The sequence below is a fragment of the Canis lupus genome, chromosome 13 (assembly GCF_048164855.1).
Source record: "Canis lupus baileyi chromosome 13, mCanLup2.hap1, whole genome shotgun sequence".
Lineage (NCBI taxonomy): Eukaryota > Metazoa > Chordata > Mammalia > Carnivora > Canidae > Canis > Canis lupus.
The window spans coordinates 43760165-43783972 of NC_132850.1; the positions used below are offsets into that span (position 1 = coordinate 43760165).

The window sequence follows — 23808 nt, forward strand, 5'->3', positions numbered from 1 at the left end:
ACTCCAAAGCCTTACTTGCCCAAAATCACACTTCATAGTTGATACCTGGTGATTAACGCAAAATATTGTTTTTAATCAGGATAAAACTTGAGGTGCACTGGCCTGCATCACCCTGACCAGGATGCCCCTTTTCAGGGCCCCACCCACACAGCGCCCCCAGCACGTCACCCTCCCAGCTCCGGCCCCCGCCGGGGCCTACGAAACCTTACGTCAGCAGAGCGCGCCTCGTCCCACCCTTTTCCGTCCGCCACCCTTCCCGAAAGGCCAAGCGGAGCGCAGGGGGAACCAGCGAGAGGGGAGCGGACGTGATTGGGCTGGCTGTGTCACGTGACGGCCACGAGGCGTGGGATTCGGCTTTGAGCAGGCGGAGGCGCCGCGCGGAGGGGGGGTGCGGCGGGGAGCGGCTAGGAGGTCGGGGGAGGAGCTTGAGCGCCGGCCACCGTCCCGGCTCGACCAGACATCGTGTCTGGTCTCTGGTTATTGCCGTCCGGCCGCTGGCCCGCCGCGGTACCACGGAGGCCAGTCGCTCGCCCGCCCGCCAGGAGCAGCCGCCAGCTGGAGCGACGGCGGGGGATGGAAGCGGAGAACGCGGGCAGGTAAGGCCGAGCGGAGCGCCGCCCCTCCCCCGCGCCCCTCGCGGCGGCCGGCCGGCCGGCGGGCGCGCGCACGCACGCACGCGGGGGTCTTTAAATGCCGCGGCCGGAAAACAAAGGCCGGGGCCGCGCCTGCGCACCGCGGGCCTCCCCGGCCGCCGGTGGCGGGTTCCTCCGGCAGCGGCCGGTCCGGTGCCTCAGCTCTTCCTTGTTCCGGCCCTCCCGGCATCCCGCCGGCTTTTAGATGGGTTAGCGAGCAGCCAGCAGTCTCCACTTGATGTTTCTTCGCGGTTCCCGTTCTGGCAGCGTTTCCCTTTAGCCTCCCTTATGCGAAGAGCTGTAAAGATGGAGAATCACACGTATCACCCCTGGAGGTTTTACTTTAGAGTTAGTAGATTTATCGTGGCTTCTCCCCCCACCCCCAGGTTTACTAAAAGCACCGCGAGGAGCCCCAAGGTAGGTAACACTGCCGTACTAGAGCTCTTGAATTCTGGACTGTGACTAATACCCCAAGAAGTCATCAGTCCTTTCCTGTGATCTTGGAGGCGAACTTAAGAATCTACTTTCAGTGTGACCTTTGGGGAGCGTTAGATACGTAGAGAGAACGTTTGGCAAGAGCAGAGATTTCACAATTTGAACTCCTGGCAGAGAACTAAACGAAAAAATAATTAGATGGGGTAACAGGGTCTTTTAAAAAGAAAAAAGTATTCTGCATTGGAGTAAGATTGTTTTAGACCTAATGAATTTTCCTGACTCTCCGTGGCTAATGGGTCCTGGACTTAAGCAAGACATTTCGCTTCTCTGGGTCTGTTCATATTTGTAAAATAGGGCATCTCTGATACCGGGTCCTGCATGCCGTGAACCTGGGTTGTATGGAAGGGATTAGATTACCAAAATAGTCTTTAGCGTTTAGGAGAGGTATATGTAGAGAAAGTGTGGGCTTGATATCCTGCCTTTGCAGGTCGAATCCTGAAATAAAGTATTGCACTTCCTTCCCAGAAGAACTTTACATTTAAAAGAATTTACTGGAATTTGTGGAACTTGCTCCTACCTCTGTAATCTTACTTCACATCAGCACTGAAACCTGTGTTGAGTCTAACAGCAAATGAATTACACGTTAGAAGACCTTGCTCACTGTCTCACAGCAAAGTAATAGGTGTCTTATACAGTGTTTATCCACAAATTGACATTTCTGTTTTAACTTCATCCCGTGTTATAGACCATTTTTAATTTTGACTGGCAAAGTTTCAATCCCAGGAAATAAAAGAGAATTTTGTGTTAGTCGTGTAAGGGCTTTATCCTTGAGGATTCTGAAATGACCGAGGCCCCAGAAAATCCCGAGAAATTGTTTTTTTGTCAATCTCCTCTTTATGCTACTCAAGGAGTAGAATGGAATGGGTATGATGAATTTACTTTTTATTTTGGAAGAGTCATTTTTAAAAAGTCAAGGAAAAAATTCTATTAATATGGGGACTCCTTTAAAAAAAAAAAAAAAAAGAAGAAGAAGAAAATTCAAGTATCATGAGTATTTAAAGGCTAAACCAGAGAGGAAAAAAGGAAGAAGAGGATACTGTTTCAACTGAGCTCCAGCACAAAAAGGACATTTACCAAAAACGGAAAGTAGGGTGTCAAATTAAAAATGACTGGAAAAGTGTAATACAGACCACTGAAAATACAGAATGGGAATAGTAACCCTCAAGTGAAATCAGCCTTTCTAGAAATGTTAGAGACTGGCGTACCTGGGTGGCTTAGTGGTTGAGCGTCTGCCTTCAGCTCAGGGCGTGATCCCGGGGTCCTGAGATCCAGTCCTGCATTGGGCTCCCCGCAGGGAGCCCGCTTCTCCCTCAGCCTGTGTCCCTGCCTCTCTGTGTCTCCCATGAATAAATAAATAAAGTCTTAAAAAAAAAACAACAACTGTTAAACCAAGAACTTTTTTAGTTAGATATTGACAACTGGGGCAAGAAAGGCCTGGGTTTTCTGCATAGTTCACTGGCATGCTATTAGGAAATAAACACTGAAAAGTAAAAATTTTGTTTAGGATCAAAGTCAATAAATTAGAGGACAGACTCCACCTTTGGAAGAAATGGGACCCCACGTGTTTATTTTCAGGCTTCGGGCTCCTCTCCCATTTTCTACAAGTTCTTATGGACTGGCAGTAATCTACCTCTCATTTGAAATATGATTTCTCTTAGAACAGCTGAAAGTTCTCTTAAATGCCCTCATCGATCTTGTCTCTTATTATTATTATTATTTTTAGAGATTTTAATTCTTAATTCTGGTTCTGGTCTTAATTTTTTATCTCTTGTGTAAAGAAAAATGATTGTAGACTGGAAGTGGCAGAATGAATGTTTTTAAGAAACCAGATCGGGCAGCCCGGGTGGCTCATCAGTTTAGCACCACCTTCATCCCAGGGCGCAATCCTGAAGATCGGGATCGAGTCCCATGTCAGGCTCCCTGCATGGAGCCTGCTTCTCCCTCTGCCAGTGTCCCTGCCCCCCTCCCCCTTTCATAAATAAATAAAATCTCTAAAAATAATAATAATAATAATAATAGACAAGATCGATGAGGGCATTTAAGAGAACTTTCAGCTGTTCTAAGAGAAATCATATTTCAAATGAGAGGTAGATTACTGCCAGTCCATAAGAACTTGTAGAAAATGGGAGAGGAGCCCGAAGCCTGAAAATAAACACGTGGGGTCCCATTTCTTCCAAAGGTGGAGTATGTCCTCTAATATATTGACTTTGATCCTAAACAAAATTTTTACTTTTCAGTGGTTTTGAGCATATTTAAAAGGAACCAGTGACCATTAGGCTACAGTATAATTTCAGAAAAAAGGACATACCAAGTTAAGTTAATTCCATTTTGGATAATGATAATTGGACTAGCATCAGGAGGATGATCGGGGGTACCTAAAGTATGTAATCATTTCCTGCTGTCTTTATTATTCCAGCAAAATTACTGTATACCAGGGAGTTTTAAGTGTTTTGCATGTGTTAACTAATTTAATTCTCATAACCAGTGAATTAGGTACAACTATTGGCATTGTGCCGATGTGGAAACTGAAACAAAGAGGCTAAGAAACTTGAGTCAGTAAATGACAGAGCTGGAATGTGTACCCAGGCAATGTCGCTCAGAGTCTGCTTCCCTAACAACTGTGCGTGTGCTGTACACCACTTCTCTGTGGGCAGGATGGCTGTCGGGTTAGGTAAACTCCAAACTGGTTTACCGCTGAAAGAATCAAGGGTCAGCTGTGTGTCGTGTACTTCTACCCCATCTTGTTCTTTTCAACAGTTTAACAATGTGAGGGTGCTGATAAAATTTGTCAGTGACCCAACTCTAGGAGAGGTTTGTGGAATCAATAGTTTGAGTCAGAATTCAGATCTATCCTAACTGGCTGGGATGGTGAATCACCTTTTTTTTTTTTCCTTTTTTTAAAGATTTTTATTTATTTATTCATGAGAGACACAGACACAGAGAGAGAGAGGCAGACACACAGGCAGAGGAAGAAGCAGGCTCCATGCAGGGAGCCCGATGCAGGACTCTATCCCGGGTCTCCAGGATCAGGCCCTGGGCTGAAGGTGGCGCTACTGGGGCTGCCCACGAATCATCTTTTACCAAAAGAGCCACAATCCTGTGCCTAGGTACAGAAAAATCAATGATGAAAGTCAATGTCATTGATGAAAGTCAATGACAAATGACAAAATAGTGAGGATATTTGAAATCCTACTATATGAAGAATAGTTGAATTAGTTGAGGATTCTGGCTTACTCTAAATCTTTGCGTTTCTGATAGGTTGTATACCACAAATACTCAGTGATGCATGGTGAAGCACACACTTCCACTTTGCAATATTAAGTGTAGTCTTTAGGGGATCCCTGGATGGCTCAGCAGTTTAGCTCCTGCCTTTGGCCTGGGGCGTGGTCCTGGAGTCCCAGGATCCAGTCCCATGTCAGGCTCCCTGCATGGAGCCTGCTTCTCCCTCTGCCTATTTCTCTGCCTCTCTCTGTGTGTCACTCATGAATGAATAAATAAAAATCCTTAAAAAAAAAAAAAAGTATAGTCTTTAAATAGTTATAGTAGTATTCCATCTTAGTTGAGCATTTGTATTATTTAGCATTGATTGTTATTTTGTAACTGTTCAGTGTTGTATTATTATTATTTAAATGAAAATAATAAAATACCGCTATATGAGTATCATTCCAAAATTCATATGTTGAAAACTAATAGTCCCACTATGATAGTATTTGGAGGTGGGGCCTTTGGGAGGTGATTAGGTCATGAGGGTGGAGCCTTCATGAATGGGATTAGTGCCCTTATAAAAGAGGTCCCAAGAGATCCCTCACGTCTTCCATTTTCTAAGGATTTAGTGAGAAGGAACCCATATGAACTAGGAAGCAGACCCTCAACAGGCGCTAAATCTGCTGCCTTGAACTTGGACTTTCCAGCTTCCAAAAGTGTATTAAGTAAAAATGGTGGGGGTTTTTTGTTATTTTTAGTGAGCGAGAAAGCAGGGGGGAGGGGCAGAGGGAGAGAGAATTCCAAGCAGGCTCCACACCCTGTGCAGAGCCCAACGCACGGCTGGTCTCAGGAGCCTGACATCCCGACCTGAGCTGAAACCAAGATTGGGTCGCTTAACTGAGTGGCCTAAGTGCCCCTGAAAATTGTTTCTGATGAGCCACCTAGTTTATGGCATTTGTTACAGCAGGCCAAGGGGACTAAGGCAAACGTATTTAGAAAAGAGCAACCTAAATCTTTAAAATGGTGGAAAATAACTGAGGATTAAAGAAGTTGGAGTTTTTAATTTTAGAGAAAACCTGAGAGAGTTTTTGAAATTCAGCAAAACCTGAATTAACTGGACTCCTCAGTCCACTGTGTTGTGTTTTTGAGAAAGACCGTCAGGAAATATGTAGTTCATCAGGAAAATGGACAGTATGTTGATTCCAGGTGGCCATAAAAAACAGTGCTTTGAGCACTGATGTTCAGGAGAAGGGCGGTGTGAATGGCAGCCTGGGAGGGGATTGGGGGGGTGGTTAGCTGGAAGCACAGGAGAGGTGGCACAGAGAAGTGCAGGGACAAACGTGATAGAGAAGATAAGTGAGCAAAGGGAAATAAGACCATCCCTCTTGCTTCTTAGAGATTTAGTTATCAGGGAGTTACAGAGAATAAAAACTCTAAAGAGTCTGTTTGGAATCTGGACAGATTTAGTCCTGTTTTCTCTGCATTGTCCATATATAAGAAATCATTTTCATGGTTCTGAAAGGTCCTGAGAGGATGAGTGACTTGGCCAGGTGCTCTTCTGTTGCTGTCCCTCACACAGAGAAAATGAAGGCTGTAAGTTTTGCACAATTCTGAGTTACAAAGTGGCAATCCTGTCCACAGCAAATGTATTAAATATTTTCACATTAAGGTTGAACAGGTTTATGCTGCTTACAGGTAGAACTATTACTGGATCATAGAAAATTAAATTATCCAGAACTCCAGTTTCCTAGATTTGAAGTTCTTGAAGGTTTTTGTATGGATATATTGCTTGCTTCTGCCAAGTAATAAGAGTATGTGACACACTTTTTGCTTTTGTTCTTTTTAGGAAGCTGTTGAGATGCTAAGACTAAACACACAAAGATAGTGTATTACTTTAGAACTTATCTATCACATTTTTCATAGCTTTGTTTTTCTATTCCTAATTTCTTTATTTTCTATTTCTAGTTTAACTGGTTGTCAAGTACCAGGGATCATTTTTAGAAAGATTAAAAAGGACATTGTTGATATCAGTAAGTTTCTTGGTTTCTTTCAAAATAAATAAATCTATGTCTCTAAAATCAACTTCATATTTTTTTCTTCCTTTTCATTTTTTCTTCAGCCAATTGATTTCTAAAATTTTAGTTTTCAGATTCTGAGCTTCAGAATTTAATGACTCCTAAATATGTGAAAGGAACCACATTTTAGAAATTTATTTTTTAAAGTTCAGATTCCTTTTGTAATGTGGTATTTTCCTAGATTAAGTATCTTTTTTTTTTTTAAGATTTTATTTATTTATTCATGATAGACATAGAGAGAGAGAGAGGCAGAGACACTGGCAGAGGGAGAAGTAGGCTCCATGCCAGGAGCTCGATGCGGGACTTGATCCCGGGACTCCGGTATCGTGCTCTGGGCCAAAGGCAGGTGCTAAACCGCTGAGCCACCCAGGGATCCCTGCTAAATTAAGTATCATAAGTTTGGACTTTGTGAAGTGCTTGAAATGGGACTCCTCTGTGAAACTCTTGAGAGAGGTAACGAGGCAAATGGAAAAGGGTGAAGGTTGCCCTCCAGAGTGTGGCATACTAAGAACAGACATCATGCATTCTTCTGGCACTCACTTATTATAACCATATATCTTTACTTTTACATATTCCAGTTGAAAGGGGCTGCTAATAGCTCAGGAAACTGCACCTGGCCACAATCAAAAGTTACAGTTCATTTTACTAGAATTTCCAAAGGGTAACTATGTAAGATGTCTCCATGTAACCTAGCAGTATCCACACCTTCATTGGAGTATTTGTGTCATCAACACTAAACAACAGGACAATCGGAGCTTCTTCCAGACATGCCTCTCTCCCGGTTTCATGGAGTTTCCTCACAGCCCAGGCACCACCCCTCACTCAGGCCTCAAACGAAGGAACCGAGGCTGCTTCCTGCCCCCAAGCCGGAGGAGACATCAACCTCTCAGCACTTGCCGAAGGGAGAAAAAGAACAGCAAGAAGCAATTGAACATATTGATGAAGTACAAAATGAAATAGACTTAATGAACAAGCCAGTGAGGAGATTTTGAAAGTATAACAGAAATAAACTCCGCCAACCATTTTTTCAGAAGAGATCGGAATTGATCGCCAAAATCCCCAATTTTGGGGTAACATTGGTTAACCATCCACAAGTGTCTGTACTGCTTGGGGAGGAAGATGAAGAGGCACTGCATTATTAACAAGAGTTGAAGTGACAGAATTTGAAGATATTAAATCAGGTTACAGAATAGATTTTTATTTTGATGAAAACCCTTACTTCGAAAGAAAGTTCTCTCCAAAGAATTTCATCTGAATGAGAGTTGTGATCCATCTTCAAAGTCTACTGAAATCAAATGGAAATCTGGAAAGGATTTGAGGAAACATTCAAGTCAAACACAGAATAAAAGCAGCAGGAAGAGACAGCATGAGGAATCAGAGAGCTTCTTCATCTGGTTTACTGACCATTCTGATGCAGGTACAGATGAGTTAGGAAAAGTCATCAAAGATGATATTTGGCCAAATCTATTACAGTACTACTTGGTTCCCGATATGGATGAAGAAGGAGAAGATGAAGATGATGATGGGGGGGGGGGGAGGAAGGAGAGGAGGATGAAGAAGATGACTAATGGAACACCGATGGATTCCAACCTTCCTTTTTTAATTTTCTCCAGTCCCTGAGAGCAAGTTGCATCTCTTTTTTCCCCTCCTCTTGTGCTCATCTGCTCTGTTTTTTGAAGTCTCTTTTCTCTCCCTTTATATCATGGTTCTCAACTTATTTTGGGGGGAAATACCTTGAGCAGAGTACAGTGGGAAAAGAATCTCTACCCCTTGCTGTTCCAAATTCATTTTTATTTCTTCCTGTCTCAACAAAAACTTTATGGAATCAATACCACTGTGATCTGTGGGAAAAAAGAAAAACCTTCTGCTCCCTTAGCTCTGCTGGAAGCTGGAGGGTGCTAGGCCCCTGTGTAGTAGTACATAGAATTCTAGCTTTTTCCTCCTTTCTCTGTATATTGGGCTCAGAGATTACACTGTGTCTATGTGAATATGGACAGTAAGCACTTACCAGTATGTACCTGTCTACTTTTTCTCTTGTTTAAAAAAGAAAAAAAAAAAACTTTAAAAAATGGGGTTATAGAAGGTCAGCAAAGGGTGGGTTTGAGATGTTTGGGTGGATTAAGTGGGCATTTTGACAACATGGCTTCTCCTTTGGCAGAGGGAGAAGCAGGCTCCATGCAGGGAGCCTCACGCAGGACTCGATCCCGGGTCCCCAGGATCACGCCCCGGGCCGAAGGCAGGCGCTAAACCACTGAGCCACCAGGGCTGCCCTCCTTTGGCATGTTTATTGTGATGTTTAACAGACATCCTTGCAGTTTAAGATGACACTTTTTTTTTTAAAGGTTTTATTTTTATTATTCATGAGAGACACAGACAGATTGAGAGGCAGAGACATAGGCAGAGGGAGAAGCAGGCTCCATGCAGGAAGCCTGACGTGGGATTCGATCCCTGGTCTCCAGGATCACACCCCGGGCTGCATGAGGCGCTAAACCGCTGCGCCACCGGGGCTGCCCGATGACACTTTTATTTATTTATTTTTTTAAACTTTTAAGATTTTATTTATTAATTAGAGACAGAGAGAGAGAGAGACAGGCAGAGGGAGAAGCAGGCTCCATGCAGGGCACCTGACGTGGGACTCGATCCTGGGTCTCCAGGATCATGCCCTGGGCTGAAGGCGGCGCTAAACCGCTAAGCCACTGGGGCTACCCCCAATGACACTTTTAAAATAAAACTCTCCTAATGATGACTTGAGCCTTGCCACTCAATGGGAGAATCAGCAGAACCTTTAGGATCTTACTTGAAATTGACATTCTCTATTGTAATTTTGTTCCTGTATTTTTAAATTTTCATTTTGTTTCACTGGAAAGGAAATATGCTCAGTTTTAAACCTTAAAAGTGTACAAGTTGCTTTGTTATAATAAAACTAAATGTGTACACATTCACAAAAAACACTGAACAACGGATGTTTTTACAATTCATCAAAAAGAGTTATGAATACTATTAAAGAAAAGTAGGGGGTGGGGAAGAGGACATGTTACTTTGTGCCTAGCACAATTTAAGCACTTCTCTTCATTTTTCACATTTGAGCTTCTAGAACTTTTTTTTTAATTTTTATTTATTTATGATAGTCACAGAGAGAGAGAGAGAGAGGCAGAGACACAGGCAGAGGGAGAAGCAGGCTCCATGCACCGGGAGCCCGATGTGGGATTCGATCCCGGGTCTCCAGGATCGCGCCCTGGGCCAAAGGCAGGCGCCAGACCACTGCGCCACCCAGGGATCCTCAAGCTTCTAGAACTTACTACATACTTTTCTGGTGTGCAGCCTCAGGTTACAATACTGTTTTGTGTTCTTTCTACTTTAAAGTCTGCATTAAACAATTTGTGTGCTTTTAAAAATATCAATAAATGTAATTATGCTACATAGTATTTTCTCATGTTAATGTATCAAGTTTATTGCATTACTGTGTTATTTTTTTTTTACATAACTGAACATGATATATTTAAGGAAATGAAACACTTTAAAAAAAAGATTTAATTTGAGAGCAAGAGAGAGAGCACAAGCAGGGAGAGGCAGAGGAACAAGCAGACTCCTTGCTGAGCAGGGAGCCTGATGTGAGGCTGGATCCTAGGATCCTAAGGTCATGACTTGAGCCAAAGGTAGATGCTCAACCGACAAGAGCCACCCGACACCCCAGAAATAAAACTCTTAAGATATAGTATAATATCTTTCTAATTCTTAACCTTTTCTTTAGCAGGTTATCTTAAAGATAGTTTAAAGCTAAAATTCCTCTCCATTGGTTTGTCCACTGGGGTTTGGCCCCTGTATGTCTCATGAGCACCCAGCATCCTAGCCTAGCCACCCACAGTCTATTACCCTGTATCTGCCTCGGACATTTAAGTTTATTAAGGCTGTTTTATTAAGATGCAAATTATACACTATGAGTTTTTACTCATTTACTGTGTACTAGTTTGCCTTTTTAATCTCTACTTTCTGAGCTTCTACTTTGCTTTCTTTGTGACTAAGAAGTGTGTAGTTAACCCACAGAAAACATGACTTTTCTCTCCAAATGGCAAATGATACCCATTTTATTTCCTAGTGTTTTCTTTCCATTGTGTATTTAATGGCATCATTTGGCATCAGTTGTAGTTTGAGTTTCACAAAATATATGGTTTATTCCTCTGGCTTTGTGCTGAGGGAAACAGTTTGAAATAGTGATTTATAGTCACCGTAAGATCTTTTTGGCAGTTTTCTGTGAAGGCCTGTGTTCCTTATATTGAACTGACCAGTGGGAACCGTCTAAAAAATATTCAGAAAAGAGGTTTAAAGTGTTTTTTTCCATAAATTCACAGATACGTACAGAATATCAAATTCTAGTCTTAATCTAATGGTAGAAGCCCAGCAACAATTTAAAAAAGATCCAGGGCAGCCCTGGTGGCGCAGCGGTTTAGCACCGCCTGCAGCCCGGGGTGTGATCCTGGAGACCGGGGATCGAGTCCCACATCAGGCTCCTTGCGTAGGCAGGCTCCCTCTGCCTGTGTCTCTGCCTCTCTTTCTCTGTGTGTGTGTTTCTCATGAATAAATAAATAAATCTTTAAAAAATAAAATAAAATAGATCCAATGAATAAATCATTAAGTAGGCAGATCAACCGAAAGAGAACCTTAAGTTAACTTGGAGGGAAGGCAGGAATAGGGAGATTTGGTCAAAGGTATAAAGATTACCAAGGTCTGGGGATCTAATGTACATTGTGGTGGTTACAGTTAATATTGTACTATATTCTTGAAAGTTTCTAAGAGATTTTCAATGTTCTCATTGCAAAAAAATAGTAATTATTTTTTTTTAAGAAATAGTAATTATTTGACAATGCAGATACTAGCTAAGACTCTTAATAATCGTTTTTTTTGCAATACATGTATCAAATCAACATGTTACATACCTTTACCTTGCACAGAGTTGTGCAGTGAATCAGCAAAGCTAGGTGAGGGTTAGATTGGCAGAATCTTTGTGACAAAGGGATTAAATCTGAAGATAGAGATGCAAATTGTTTTTATGGACACTTTAAACCTGTATGAGCTGCTGTGCCTTTTAAGTTTCTCTGCACTAATGATCTCATTTCAGAGAAAGCAGAGACTGACTTGACAGGACTGGTAAGTTTTATTGATGACACATTTTGTCATTAAACAGTGGAAGAGTTAATTAGTGTTTGGTTAGTAAGCACAAGGTAAAATTAGGGTGAATGTGCACATATGGAAAAGGTATTCCTTCTCCCTTTTGACCATTTTATCAACTCTAAATATTACAATCTGTTACTAAGTGTTTAGATCCTGAAGTCTTTTATTACAGTTAATTGTTTAAATTCCTGGTTGGGAATGGCTTTTATTGTCATATTTTATATTTTTATACTTAATTTTTCTTTCAGCTATTCCCTTCAGCAAGCTCAAGCTTTTTATACATTCCCATTTCAACAAATGATGACAGAAGCTTCTGATATGGCAGTGATGAATGAACAGCAAATGCCCACAGAAGTTCCAGACCCAGCTCCTGCTCAGGAACCCGTACAAGGTAGCTTTTATCAGGATAGTTTAGAAAATTAGCTATTGGACTAGCCAGCTTACAGAAAAAAAGGGTTAGTGATGAATTTTAGTTTTATTTCATTCATTTATTATTTTTTTAAGATTTTATTTATTTGACAGGGAGTGTATACAAGCAGATGGAGGGGTAGTCAGAAGGAGAGGGAGAAGCAAGCTCCCTCCTGAGCAGGGAGCCTGACACGGGTTCTGGGATCATGACCTGAGCCGAAGGCAGGTGCTTTATCAACTGAGCCACCCAGATGCCCCTGGTTTTATTTTAGTATTAAAATTTCTAACTTCTTTTTAAGTATGTACCAGGCACTGTGATAGGTTTTGGGAAATAAAAGAACATGGATCTTGTCCTCAAGTATCTCGTGATCGAGAAGTAGAGAATAATAAGTAGAGATCCCTCGGTGGCTCAGCGGTTTAGTGCCTGCCTTCGGCCCAGGGCGTGGTCCTGGAGTCCCGGGGTCGAGACCCATGTCATGTCAGGCTTCTGCGTGGAGACTGCTTCTCCCTCTGCCTGTGTTTCTGCCCCTCCCTCTCTCTCTCTGTCTCTCTGTCTCTCATGAATAAATAAACAAAATCTTAAAAAAAAAAAACAAGAAAAGAAAACACAAGGGAATTACTTATTCTTTTATATTATATTTCAACACACAAAGGTGTGGAGGGGGATAGAATGCCTTGAGAGCTCATAGGGTTGACACCTAGTTTGGACCAAGGCTCAAAAGCAGCTTCCCAGAACTCAGGAACCAAGGGTGGGGAGATTTTATCACCATGAATAGTGGAGTGGGAAAATTCCAGTCTTAAGGAGCAGCATGTGCAGAAGCATAGATAAAAAAAGCATGACCGTTAAAAAAAGTAGTGATTCTGTGTCACTGGCCTCTGGTGCATAGCCAGAACATAGGCTTGTAACCTGATGAATGTAGAGTCTGTTCTGAAGGCAGTAGGGAGCTTTTGAGAGAATGTAAGCAGAGGGTGACTTGCATAGACTGACATTCTAAAACTCAGCCTAGAAATAGTGTAGAGGATAGATTGAATGGCAAGAGCTGAGGCAGAATATGGAGACAAAACATGGACTCAAGACTGAAGAATATGGGGATGAAATGAGGAGGTCCTGAGGGGATGGAGAAAAGGTAATGGCTTTCTCCAAAGTAGCATTATCGTAGGAGAAATGTGCTCAGAATTTCATTGTATGATTTCAGAAAACGCATCTGCCTCCGTTGCGTTGGAGATGGCCCTGCTCTTGACTCTCCTATTGGTGTAGAGGTAGATCCCTTAGTATTGGAGTAAACAGAGTGAGGTAGAAGAGAGGACGGACAGGAGGCTGGGTTAGGGAACCGCCAAAGAGTAGTAGAATGGGAGAGGGGCCCAAGAAATTGAGAGATGTCAAAGAATTAAGGGTGAGAAAACCCAAGCCTTCTTGTGGGTAACTATAGGTCAGTGATTCTTGACCGAGCAACTCCCAACCACCCCCCACACACATCGCGCAAGGAACATTGCAAGGAACATTGGGCATTGTCGGAAATGACTTTGTCATGGTTGGCAGGGTGCTCCTGGCATCTATTAGGTAGAGGCCAAGGTTGCTGTTAATTTCTGTAAGGTACAGGACAACCCCCCATAACTAAAAATTATTCAACCTAAAATGTTAGTAGTGCTGAGATTGAGAAACTCTGCTTAGGTCCTGAAGTAGATCCCTACTCTTCCCTTTTGAAAAATTCTTTCATCTGAGAGATTTCATCATTAGCACCTCTAAATTCACATCTTTAGCTGTGTGTGGAATAGAATATACATTCAGTGTCTAAAACAAGCCCACAAGCCATTTGAGGCTTTCTATTGCTGGAAATGGGAAATTGAGTTAAAATGTTTCTCTTTCTATTTTTCTACTTATTTTTTCATTTGTTTATTGACCTATTTGTGTATTTACATTTAGAATTTCTATAAAATAGTATAGATGCCTTGTATTCCTGGGGAGGCAAAGATGACAGGTAAGAGTGTGTGGAAAATCAGTCTTAGTTATTATGGGCATTTCATCCAAAGAACAGCTAGCAGAGGAAGGAGGGTGGGGGATGGGCCCATGTGAACCCAGTCCCAGGGTGAAGAAGGAGAGAATAGTGCAGAGGACCCTGAGGTTGGGAGATAGAAGAGAAAGATAGTGTTAATAGAGTGACTTTTCTGGGAAAGTTGCCTGATGTTGTATAAGTTATATTTTTCTGCATCTACATCCTGGAAATCATTGTGTTTCAGAGACTCCAAAAGGAAGGAAAAGAAAACCCAGAGCAAAAGAACCCAAAAAGCCAGTAGAACCTAAAAAGCCTGCTGAAGCCAAAAAATCTGGCAAGTCCACAAAATCAAAAGAAAAGCAAGAAAAAATTACAGACACATTCAAAGTGAAAAGGAAGGTAGACCGCTTTAACGGTGTTTCAGAAGCTGAACTTCTAACCAAGACCCTCCCAGACATTTTGACCTTCAATCTGGACATTGTGATTGTAAGGATTTTTGTCCCTATTTGGTTCTATAAATGGCACATAGCATTTTGTTGAAAACAATCATTTCTAAAAAATCCTTTTAGTGGTAAATGGTGTCTCCTTCATGAGAATGTGTTATATGGGTGTGTTTAAGAGGATGGGCTCCACTGTGGGGCTGTCTGGTTTCAGATCCTGCCGTAGGATATAGGGGTATGACCTCAGACAAGCTTTAACCTTCCTAATCACCAGTTTCATTACTGGTGAAGCAAGGGTGGTGATAGTACCTTCCTCGTGGAGTGACAGATAAAATAATCCATGTGGATTGCTTAGATTATATGACACCTGTGAGTTCTCCATAAATAATACTGACTTTGAGCTTTGATTTTTGTCAGTAACTCTCAGAAACATCAACATGCAAACAGCTCTAGGTGATGTGGAGTGAGCTGCATGGTGAGACCTCACTCTTTCCAGCCCAGTTGGAAAGAGTGAGGGGGGCCTGGAGATATATGAGGAGTAAAATGGTTTTTTTTTTTAAATTTGTTTTTTTTTTTTTTTTTGGATTGAAGCATAGTTGGTACAATTACATTCGTTTAAGGTGTACGACAGTGATTTGAGAAGTCTGTGTGTCACTCCACGCTCCTGACGGGTGTAGCTACCATCTGTCCACATACACTGTTAGAGTACCCTTGGCTGTATTCCCTGTTCTGTGCCTCCTGCTCCTCTTTGCCTGTTTTGCCCATCCCCCTTTGCCTCTGGCAAACACCATTTCCTCTCTGTATTTATGGCTCTTTTTCTGCTTTTTTTTTTTTTTTTTTTTTCTCCCAGACTGGTTTTTGTTTTTTCTTGTTTTGGTTGGTTTGAGAGAGAGAGAGAGAACGAGAGAGCAAGTAGTAGGGGCAAAGGAGGAAATAGAGGGAGAGGGAAAGAGTGAATCCCAAGGAGGCTCCACACCTAGCATGAAGCCCCACGAAGGGCTCAGTCTCCATTATCCTGAGATCATGAACTCAGCCAAAACCAAGAATTGGATGCTTAACCGACTGAGCCACTCAAGGGCTCCCAGACTGGTTTAAAAACAACAGCAACACTTTAAATATAAAGGGAATGTTTTTCCTCAAAATGGAATACTTTGGGGGTGCCTCATTAGGTGTGGAGTCTACTTAAAAAAAAAAAAAGGAATATTTTGTTCAGATCAAGAATAGGTACTTAATAAAAAACATTGCTTATAATGCTGTCTTAAATTTTTATTTTAAAAAATTTAGTTTTATCCACCACCTCTCCACAGAAGCCCTAAGGCTTAAACCATATTTTTCAAGACTTAACTATATAGGGATCCCTGGGTGGCGCAGCAGTTTAGCGCCTGCCTTTGGCCCAGGTCGCGATCCTGGAGATCTGGGATCGAATCCTACATCAGGCTCCGGGTGCATGGAGCCTGCTTCTCCCTCTGCCTGTGTCTCTGCCTCTCTCTCTCTCTCACTGTGTGCCTATCATAAATAAATAAAAATTAAAAATTAAAAAAAAATAAAAAAAAGACTTAACTATATAAACATTTTTTGTAGATTGGCATAAACCCAGGACTGATGGCAGCTTACAAAGGGCATCATTACCCTGGACCTGGAAATCATTTCTGTAAGTAATTATTTTTTTTATTATTATACTTTTAAACTATGTTTGTTAATATTTGGGGATTTTTTAAGCGAATTGTGTTTTTTAAAAGAGGGTATTTGTAAAGATCTATATATGTTTTCTATGCCGGTGTACACAAAAATAAAAGATTTTTTTTTTTTTTTTTAATAAAAGATTTGAGAGGATATGTCACTGTTCACATTTTAGTGTAAGAGAATGAAGGGCAAGAAAACAGTACTTCCCCTTTTGTTTTGTCAGTTATTTTATAAGGGTTTTACTATATTTTTTTTAATGAATTTTCTTTTTTACTTGTTATCTATGGTGAGAGTAACAATAGTACATCATTGTGCCAGAGCAGACAGAGAACTGACCTTTCCAGATTTCTGCTGATCTTATTTCCCAAGAAAGATAAAATGCATTGCTCCCTGGCAGTCAGTTATTACAGTAGTTAAGAAATTCTGTGTTGGAGACATTCTCTACAGATTCTTTGTATCTAGCAGAAAATACTTGTAGAGTGAGCTTATTTTTATTTATTTTTATTTGTTCATGAGAGATAGAGGCGCAGAGGGAGAAGCAGGCTCCATGCAGGTAGCCCGACATGGGACTTGATCCCCGGTCTCCAGGATCAGGCCCTGAGCTGAAGGTGGCACTAAACCGCTGAGCCACCCGGGCTGCCCCAGAGCGAGCTTTAAAACCAAGTATAACTACTGTTGTATTATCTTATATGAAGTCTACTTACCTAACGCCACCTAATAGAGAAAGGCCTGCAAAAGCCCTCAGGAAATACTAGTCAATTATCTAAGAGTAACATTATAAAACATTTAGATCAGGGGCGCCCGGGTGGCTCAGTCAGGTAAGTGTCCGCCGGCTTTGGTTATGATCCCAGAGTCCTGGGATCAAGTCCCAAGTCAGGTCCTCTGCTTAGGGGGGAGTCTGCTTCTCCTTCTCCTTCTTCTGCCTGCTGTTCCCTCTGATTGTGCTCACTCTATGTCAAATAAATAAAATCTTTAAAAGAAAAAAAAACAGGGCAAAAGATCTAGTAATATGTTTTTGGAACTAAGGATTGATTGATTGATTTATAAAGATTTTATTTATTTATTCATGAGAGACACACAGAGAGGCAGAGACACAGGCAGAGGGAGAAGCAGGCTCCATGCAGGGAGCCTGATGTGGGACTCGATCCCAGGTCTGCAGGATCACGCCTGAAGACTGCGCTAAACTGCTAAGCCACCCAGACTGCCTTCATCTCCATTATTTAAAAAAAAAAAAAAATGTCTGTAGAAGTTGGGTCTTTTTTTTTTTTTTTTAAGATTTCATTTATTCATGAGAGATACAGGGAGAGGCAGAGACCCAGGCAGAGGGAAAAGCAGGCTCCCTGTGGGGAGCCCAATCCCAGGACCCCAGGATCACGACCTGAGCCAAATCCACACTGAGCCACCCAGGCATCCCAGTTTGAACTTTTCATTTCTTCCATCATCAGGACATTTGAATGTTCTGGGTCTCTTGGTGTATGTTTTTATCTGTTTGCGATATTCTGAGGGCAGGCGGTAGTATCACAAATTTTTAGAAGGGAAACAAAGATTTTCAGTTTCCTACGCTGAGTAGCAGTGTACTTCTGATAGCTATTAATCTGCCCTGTGAAAAGGAGATAAAAATGGTAATTAATGTCTTAGAAGATCATTATGATCATTAAATGAGATAATCCACACAGAGGGCTTAGCACATAGTAATTGCTTGATATATGGTATTTATCTGTAATTTTTTAAGTATCCTAAATTTTTTTCTTGTAATTTCAGGGTAAAATGTAGACTACTGTGTCGATCCATGGGGCAAAAATCTTTGACTTACTGGAAATAAACTGAACTGTCATTTTCACAGGGAAGTGTCTGTTCATGTCAGGCCTGAGTGAGGTCCAGCTGAACCATATGGATGATCACACTTTACCAGGAAAGTATGGTATTGGATTTACCAATATGGTGGAAAGGACAACACCAGGCAGCAAAGATCTTTCCAGGTAATTACATTTATTTTTATAGGTTGGAACCTGATCATGCCGATGCCTCATATACTCTAAGAATGCTAAATGTACCTATTTGAGGCTGAGCTTAACAAATACATGAATAGATCTTTTATTCAAAGCTATCTGAATTTAGCGTATTAATATTGCCATACTTATATTTTGACTACTTTTTAATTCAATTTTAGTAAAGAATTTCGTGAAGGAGGACGTATTCTAGTGCAGAAATTACAGAAATATCAGCCACGAATAGCAGTGTTTAATGGAAAATGTAAGATTTACTTTTAAATTTTATCTTTTTTATTTGCTAACATTATGGGCAATGTAAGTATGTTTGTATTTCATTTTAGGTATTTATGAAATTTTTAGTAAAGAAGTTTTTGGAGTTAAGGTTAAAAACTTAGAATTTGGACTTCAACCCCATAAGATCCCAGACACAGAAACCGTAAGTACTTAAAGTGATTCTTGTAACAATCAGCTAAATACGAATTTTTTTTCTAGCTAGTTTCCCTTTTTTATTTGTCCTATCCATTGTAATTCATGCCATTCTAAAAACACTGTATTTTGTTTAGTAATAGTTACATGTCAACTGAAACTAATTGTTGCAAATTAATTCAGGAACTATTTTAAAAAATAAACTTTTTTTTTGGTTAAAATGTCTTACTGATGTTATTTGGCTAAACTACTGGGAGGAGTTGAAAATAAATTTAATGGCATATTTTTATTAGCAAATTCAGGTAGATTAGTCCTTTTTCAGTATGAAACAAACATGTAAATATAGACATGCTCCTGATGAGTAAAACTGCTCATTACCCTCTGCTGGTGTATCTTAGCCCAATTTCATTCTAGAGCTGTATGAATAGTATGCAGCTCGGTTGCAGACAGACATCCAGCTAGCCTGACTGGCACCCGGTACTGTTTACTGGTGCCGCCGTGTCCACAAAGGCGTCGTGAATAACAGTGGGTTTCAAACTGTCATTTCTGCAGAGCTTCTGCAGACATTAGGTTTAAATTTGCTTCTTAATGTAGTTTTGTTTACAACATTTTAAAAAACAACATACATGCACAGACCCATGTGTTCTAGACAACATTTTAAATAATGGAGAAGCCCATGTGCTGACAGGGTTTTGTGGAGAGCTCAGAATAAAGTTTCTGTCATCTCCATACATTTGAACTTCTCCTTTTTAAATTTCTTCTAAGTAAATATATGCTTGATAAAGTAAGTGGTCTTTCTTAAAACCGAGGCCTAGGGATCCCTGGATGGCTCAGCGCTTTAGTGCCTGCCTTCGGCCCAGGGTGTGATCCTGGAGTCCCGGGATCGAGTACCACATCAGGCTCCCTGCATGGAGCCTGCTTCTCCCTCTGCCTGTGTCTTTGCTGCCCCCCTTTCTCTAATGAATAAATAAATAAAATCTTTAAAAAAAAAAAAATAATAATAATAATAAAACCGAGGCCTACACTTGTCTACTTTGGTAAAGTTGGTGCAGCTGAGTTCATTGCCTTCTATAGATACTGCTTTATTGTCCCGTAGGAGCCAGATGAGGCTCGGCTACACGCCTTGAATGTAGGTGACCATAATAGTGCAGTACTAAGTATTGGATAATATCAAGACAGGTAGTGTTAGCTCCTATAGTGACCTTGGGAGTGCTGTGTGTTTTAGTTTATTCTTTGTTATGAAATATTTGCAGTTACTGATGATGTTAGTGATTCAGCTTTGAAACAAAATTTTTTTTCAAATTTCTGCATCATTTTAATTGAAGAATGTCTTGGGATGGGAAAATGAGTAATTACAAAACCTGGTAGTATTTATACCTACATATCTTTAGGAGTCAGGAGTTTCTAAATGCTTTATAAACAAACAAAAAAGTTTGTTTTATGGAATGTTATGGAGGACAATATAAAAATTGCAAGAAATTGCAACTAGAAGTTCCATAATCGAGCAGCCTCAGTCTTTGATATGTATGTGATATATAGTATTATATATTTTCTGTTCTATGAAGGACAGTTTGTCACCATTATCCCAAATAATAAATGCAAATGTCTTTCTCCTTAGCTATTTGACAGAATTCTCTCTGATTATGCTTTTGAGTCAAAAAGCAGGAATGTAGAACAGGAAATAGAGAGCATGTGACCATTTGTGTGTATTTAAAAAGGGTGTGGGAGAGTACATATGTGAGATACATTTGGTCGTATATTCATAGAATACATCCGGAGCCAGCAACTGTGATTGCCCTGGGAAGAGAACTGGTAGAGACAGAACTGGGAGGGAAGATTCTCAGTGTATATACCTCTTTGCCTTCTAGCACCTTTAGAATTGTGAACCATGTGTTTACTATTAAAAAGACAAGATGATTGGTAAATGAACATGAGGGGGAAGCCTCTTCATTTTTTATTTATTGACTTTGTAGTAAGTAAATTTTACGAATTTGAGCTCAGACACAACTACTTGTATTGATTTGCATATATTAATGTGTGATGAGCATCATTTTTAACCAAAAAATGTATGAGTTTTTTAATCTCTATGTGAGTGGATTCAGTAGACTTGGAAGATTTATGTAACTGTAAAATTTTATGATTCCAGCTCTGCTATGTTATGCCATCATCCAGTGCAAGATGTGCTCAGTTTCCTCGGGCCCAGGACAAAGTTCATTACTACATTAAGCTGAAAGACTTAAGAGATCAATTGAAAGGCATTGAACGAAATACAGATGTGCAAGAGGTACAATATACATTTGATCTACAGCTAGCCCAAGGTATGTTCCCATTTTCAACCCATTCATTCATTTCATGGATCTATACCTTACAGAAAGCAGGTTGTGAATTTAAAAGCAGGAGAAAAGAAAAGTTACATTTGCAGCATGAGTTCTCAGACATTAGTCACTGTTAAAATCTCGTTTTACCAAGGTCATCTATCTGTTGTGGGTACACCTACAGATGTTGAGGGTATAAGAAACATGGTAAAAAAAAAAGAAAGAAAGAAAGAAAGAAACATGGTAGCCACTTGACATTAAATGTAATAGGCTTTTGCAATTCTTAGGAGTTAATTTAGTATATGTTATAAAGAGTTTAAAACATGATACTAATGAAAGATACATCTCCGTATATGTGAACTAGAAAAAGATTCGTTCATGATGACCTTTGAATAAAGCTATTTTCAAAACCGTTGTACAAAATCCATTTTAAATCCCTTTTACTCTTCTCACAGAGGATGCAAAGAAGATGGCTGTTAAGGAAGAAAAATATGATCCAGGTTATGAAGCAGCATATGGTGGTGCTTATACAGAAAATCCGTGCAATGGTGACCCTTGCAGCTTCTCTTCCAGTGGGCTAAGTATGTCCCCCTCCATATGTGGATTCCTTTTAAATGCTTGGTTTTGTCAGGACTGGGGGGCAAGTTTTTTTTTGTTGTTTGTTAGCTTTTGGTTTTTTTTTTTTTTTTTTTTTTTAAGAGAGAGAATTATTGAAGTGTAGGAATGGCACTGAAAATCTGTAGTGGCCAGTAATGGAAATACAGTGGTTATCTGATGTCCCGCCACACATGTGTGGCCAGCTCATTCTCTCTAAGTTAGCGAGTCATCCCATTCACAGTCCCTCTGTGAAGTCCTGTATCTGCCGAAAGAACAGAGATTTATTTATCATGGTAGTCAAGAAGCTTGCATAACTATTTAATAGCAATTTCCCTTCACTGGACTGCTCACATCTCCTCATTGAATCCTGTGACAATTTTAGATAGAACAAACTAACACTAACATTCTTTTCCCCCCTGGCAGCTGACAGTGGAGAATCAACTTTCGGTGACATTCCAAATGGGCAATGGATGACCCAGTCGTTTACAGACCACATTCATTCTGTTAATAATCATCGTGAAACCCAAGAACAGGAAGAAGGAAACCATGCTTAAGAGTGGTGTCTCTCAGCTCTACTCAAATGCTGCAGTTTTAATGCAGTTGTCAAGAAGTAGTCCTCAGTTTGCTGACAGAGGCGTTTTATTAGTATTTTGCTCTGGTGATACAATGATAGTACAGTTGTGTGGTAGAATCAACTGTATGAACCTAAGTAAGTGGGAAAGGAAGAAGTGGGGTTTTTTTGTATTTGAATTAACCATCATTCCAGCTTTTTATAAACTATACTTCATTCATGAAGAAACTGATTTTCTTGTGGGAGTCACTTTTAATCTGTAATTTTAAAAGAAACATTCTGAAAAAAAAAACATTCTGGATATTTATACTTGATTATTAACTGTGCATAAACCCAGACACACTGTTACTTCTTTTATGCTTAAGAAGGACATGCTAATAATAATTACCACTGGTAAAGAGGCGGATGTATTCATTTTTGTATATGAAGTTAACCCACAGTGGAGTCTCACTGGGTAATTGTTAGCAGCGTTTGAGTTGTATTCACACTCAGACCTCTTTATCTCCACTGGTTTATGAGAGATGCTCAGCAGAAGTGTAGTTTGGCCTTCGGGCAGCAAGGCTAGCCCGGCCTTCCCTGCCAGGGTACCAAGCCCTGGGTGTAAATCCCCTAGTACAGGCAGAATGGGAAGTTCCAGAGAATGAAGTAGACCTTTAAGTTTGTTACTTCCTCTGTGTTTTACCTGAGAGACATACATTTGATAGGGAAGGAATTGAATTTTTCTTAAAATATCTGTCACCATTCTAATTTTATCCTTGGCTTTAAGGGTACAACATGGAAAGTGGTGAGAAATGAACTCTCAGACTGAGCAGCAATATGCTGGAAGTGTTTGATAATCTTATTTAAACTGGTGCTTTATGTACATGAGATGTATTAAAATAACAATTTTTCTTGCTAGGTATATCTAGTCAGTAATTTTTTAAAAATCTCTGCATCATTGCTGTTACTGTGGACTTACTGAGCTTCACGGCAGGGTTGGTTTGAAGTAACATCCCTTTGTGATTTTTCTGATGCCTCTTCCATGGTGCTACAAATAGTCCAGACTACTCGGCCTGGTGGATAGTGAAGCTAGGTATTCAGAAATGCTACTGCAATTAACTCCTGGTCACTTCTGAATGTCCTGATTTCATACATACCCAGGGAGCATGCTGTTTTTCAATATAAAAATATTTATGAGGCTTTGGGGTTTTTTTTCCTCTAAGAGATTATATGTTCTTCTCTATGTAATAAGAGAAACAAATTCTTGTGAACCTTTCTTTTTTTTTTTTTTTTAATTCTTGTGAATCTTAACATGCTTTTTAGCTGTGGCTATGATGGATTTTATATTTCTCTTAGTCTAGGTCAAGCTGTGTAAAAGTTATTTAACTCATGTACTGTACTGCTGTTTACATGGATGTTTTATGCGGGTGCTTTGAAGTGCCTTGCATCAGGGATTAGGAACAATTGAATTATTTTTTCATGGGACTATGTAAAGCATGTAAGTAGGAATTGCTTTGGTGTATAATAATTGTAGCCTTACATTAGATTTTTTTTTCTTTGAGTAGAGAAAATACTCTTTAAATTATGATGGACACTCATTAGAGAATGAGTTTGAAGATTTTCCAAGCTTACAATAATGGTGTTTTTCATTACATATGAAAAATGAGTGGTAAATGTTGATATATCCTATACATGATAATATGGGACTTTTTCATTAAATAATATTGAAAAAGTTTTTAAATTCATTTGGAAGTCTGATCGTTTTTACAATAAAAAATATTAAGAACGGTTATCCCAAGATGCAAGTTTTTCTGCAGCAGGAGCGACTG

At 40.2% G+C, this 23808-nt stretch overlaps 2 protein-coding genes and 1 pseudogene across 5 annotated transcripts in view; 2 read left to right on the forward strand and 1 right to left on the reverse strand.

Moving 5' to 3' along the window:
- The first annotated feature begins 357 nt into the window (after positions 1-357).
- TDG (thymine DNA glycosylase) lies at positions 358-23771 on the forward strand. Of its 2 annotated transcripts, none has more exons than XM_072773397.1 (10): positions 358-596; positions 11824-11966; positions 14222-14463; positions 15999-16068; positions 17944-18079; positions 18271-18353; positions 18433-18527; positions 20664-20835; positions 21288-21413; positions 21853-23771. In XM_072773397.1, exons 1-10 carry the CDS (start codon positions 574-576, stop codon positions 21981-21983), a joined length of 1221 nt encoding a protein of 406 aa, XP_072629498.1. In that variant the 5' UTR covers positions 358-573; the 3' UTR covers positions 21984-23771. The 2 variants fall into 2 exon arrangements, with proteins under 2 accessions (XP_072629498.1, XP_072629499.1); XM_072773398.1 differs by lacking the exon at positions 358-596 and adding an exon at positions 910-1049.
- On the forward strand, positions 6474-8220 carry LOC140603008 (protein SET-like; annotated as a pseudogene).
- Positions 19584-23808, reverse strand: part of GLT8D2 (glycosyltransferase 8 domain containing 2) — a 38845-nt gene continuing 34620 nt past the window's right edge. For all 3 annotated transcript variants that reach the window (XM_072773408.1, XM_072773409.1, XM_072773410.1), the window contains one exon: positions 19584-21691. In XM_072773408.1, coding sequence (XP_072629509.1) covers positions 21648-21691 — 44 coding nt within the window. In that variant the 3' untranslated portion in view covers positions 19584-21647. The remainder of the gene's footprint in view (positions 21692-23808) is intronic.

Bases quoted from the DNA above. Each gene is read 5' to 3' on its own strand.
- TDG (XM_072773397.1), top strand. From the start codon at position 574: ATGGAAGCGGAGAACGCGGGCAG. The intron at 11,967-14,221 runs GTAGCTTTTATC...ATTGTGTTTCAG, and splicing joins TGCTCAGGAACCCGTACAAG to AGACTCCAAAAGGAAGGAAA. The intron at 18,080-18,270 runs GTAATTACATTT...ATTCAATTTTAG, and splicing joins GGCAGCAAAGATCTTTCCAG to TAAAGAATTTCGTGAAGGAG.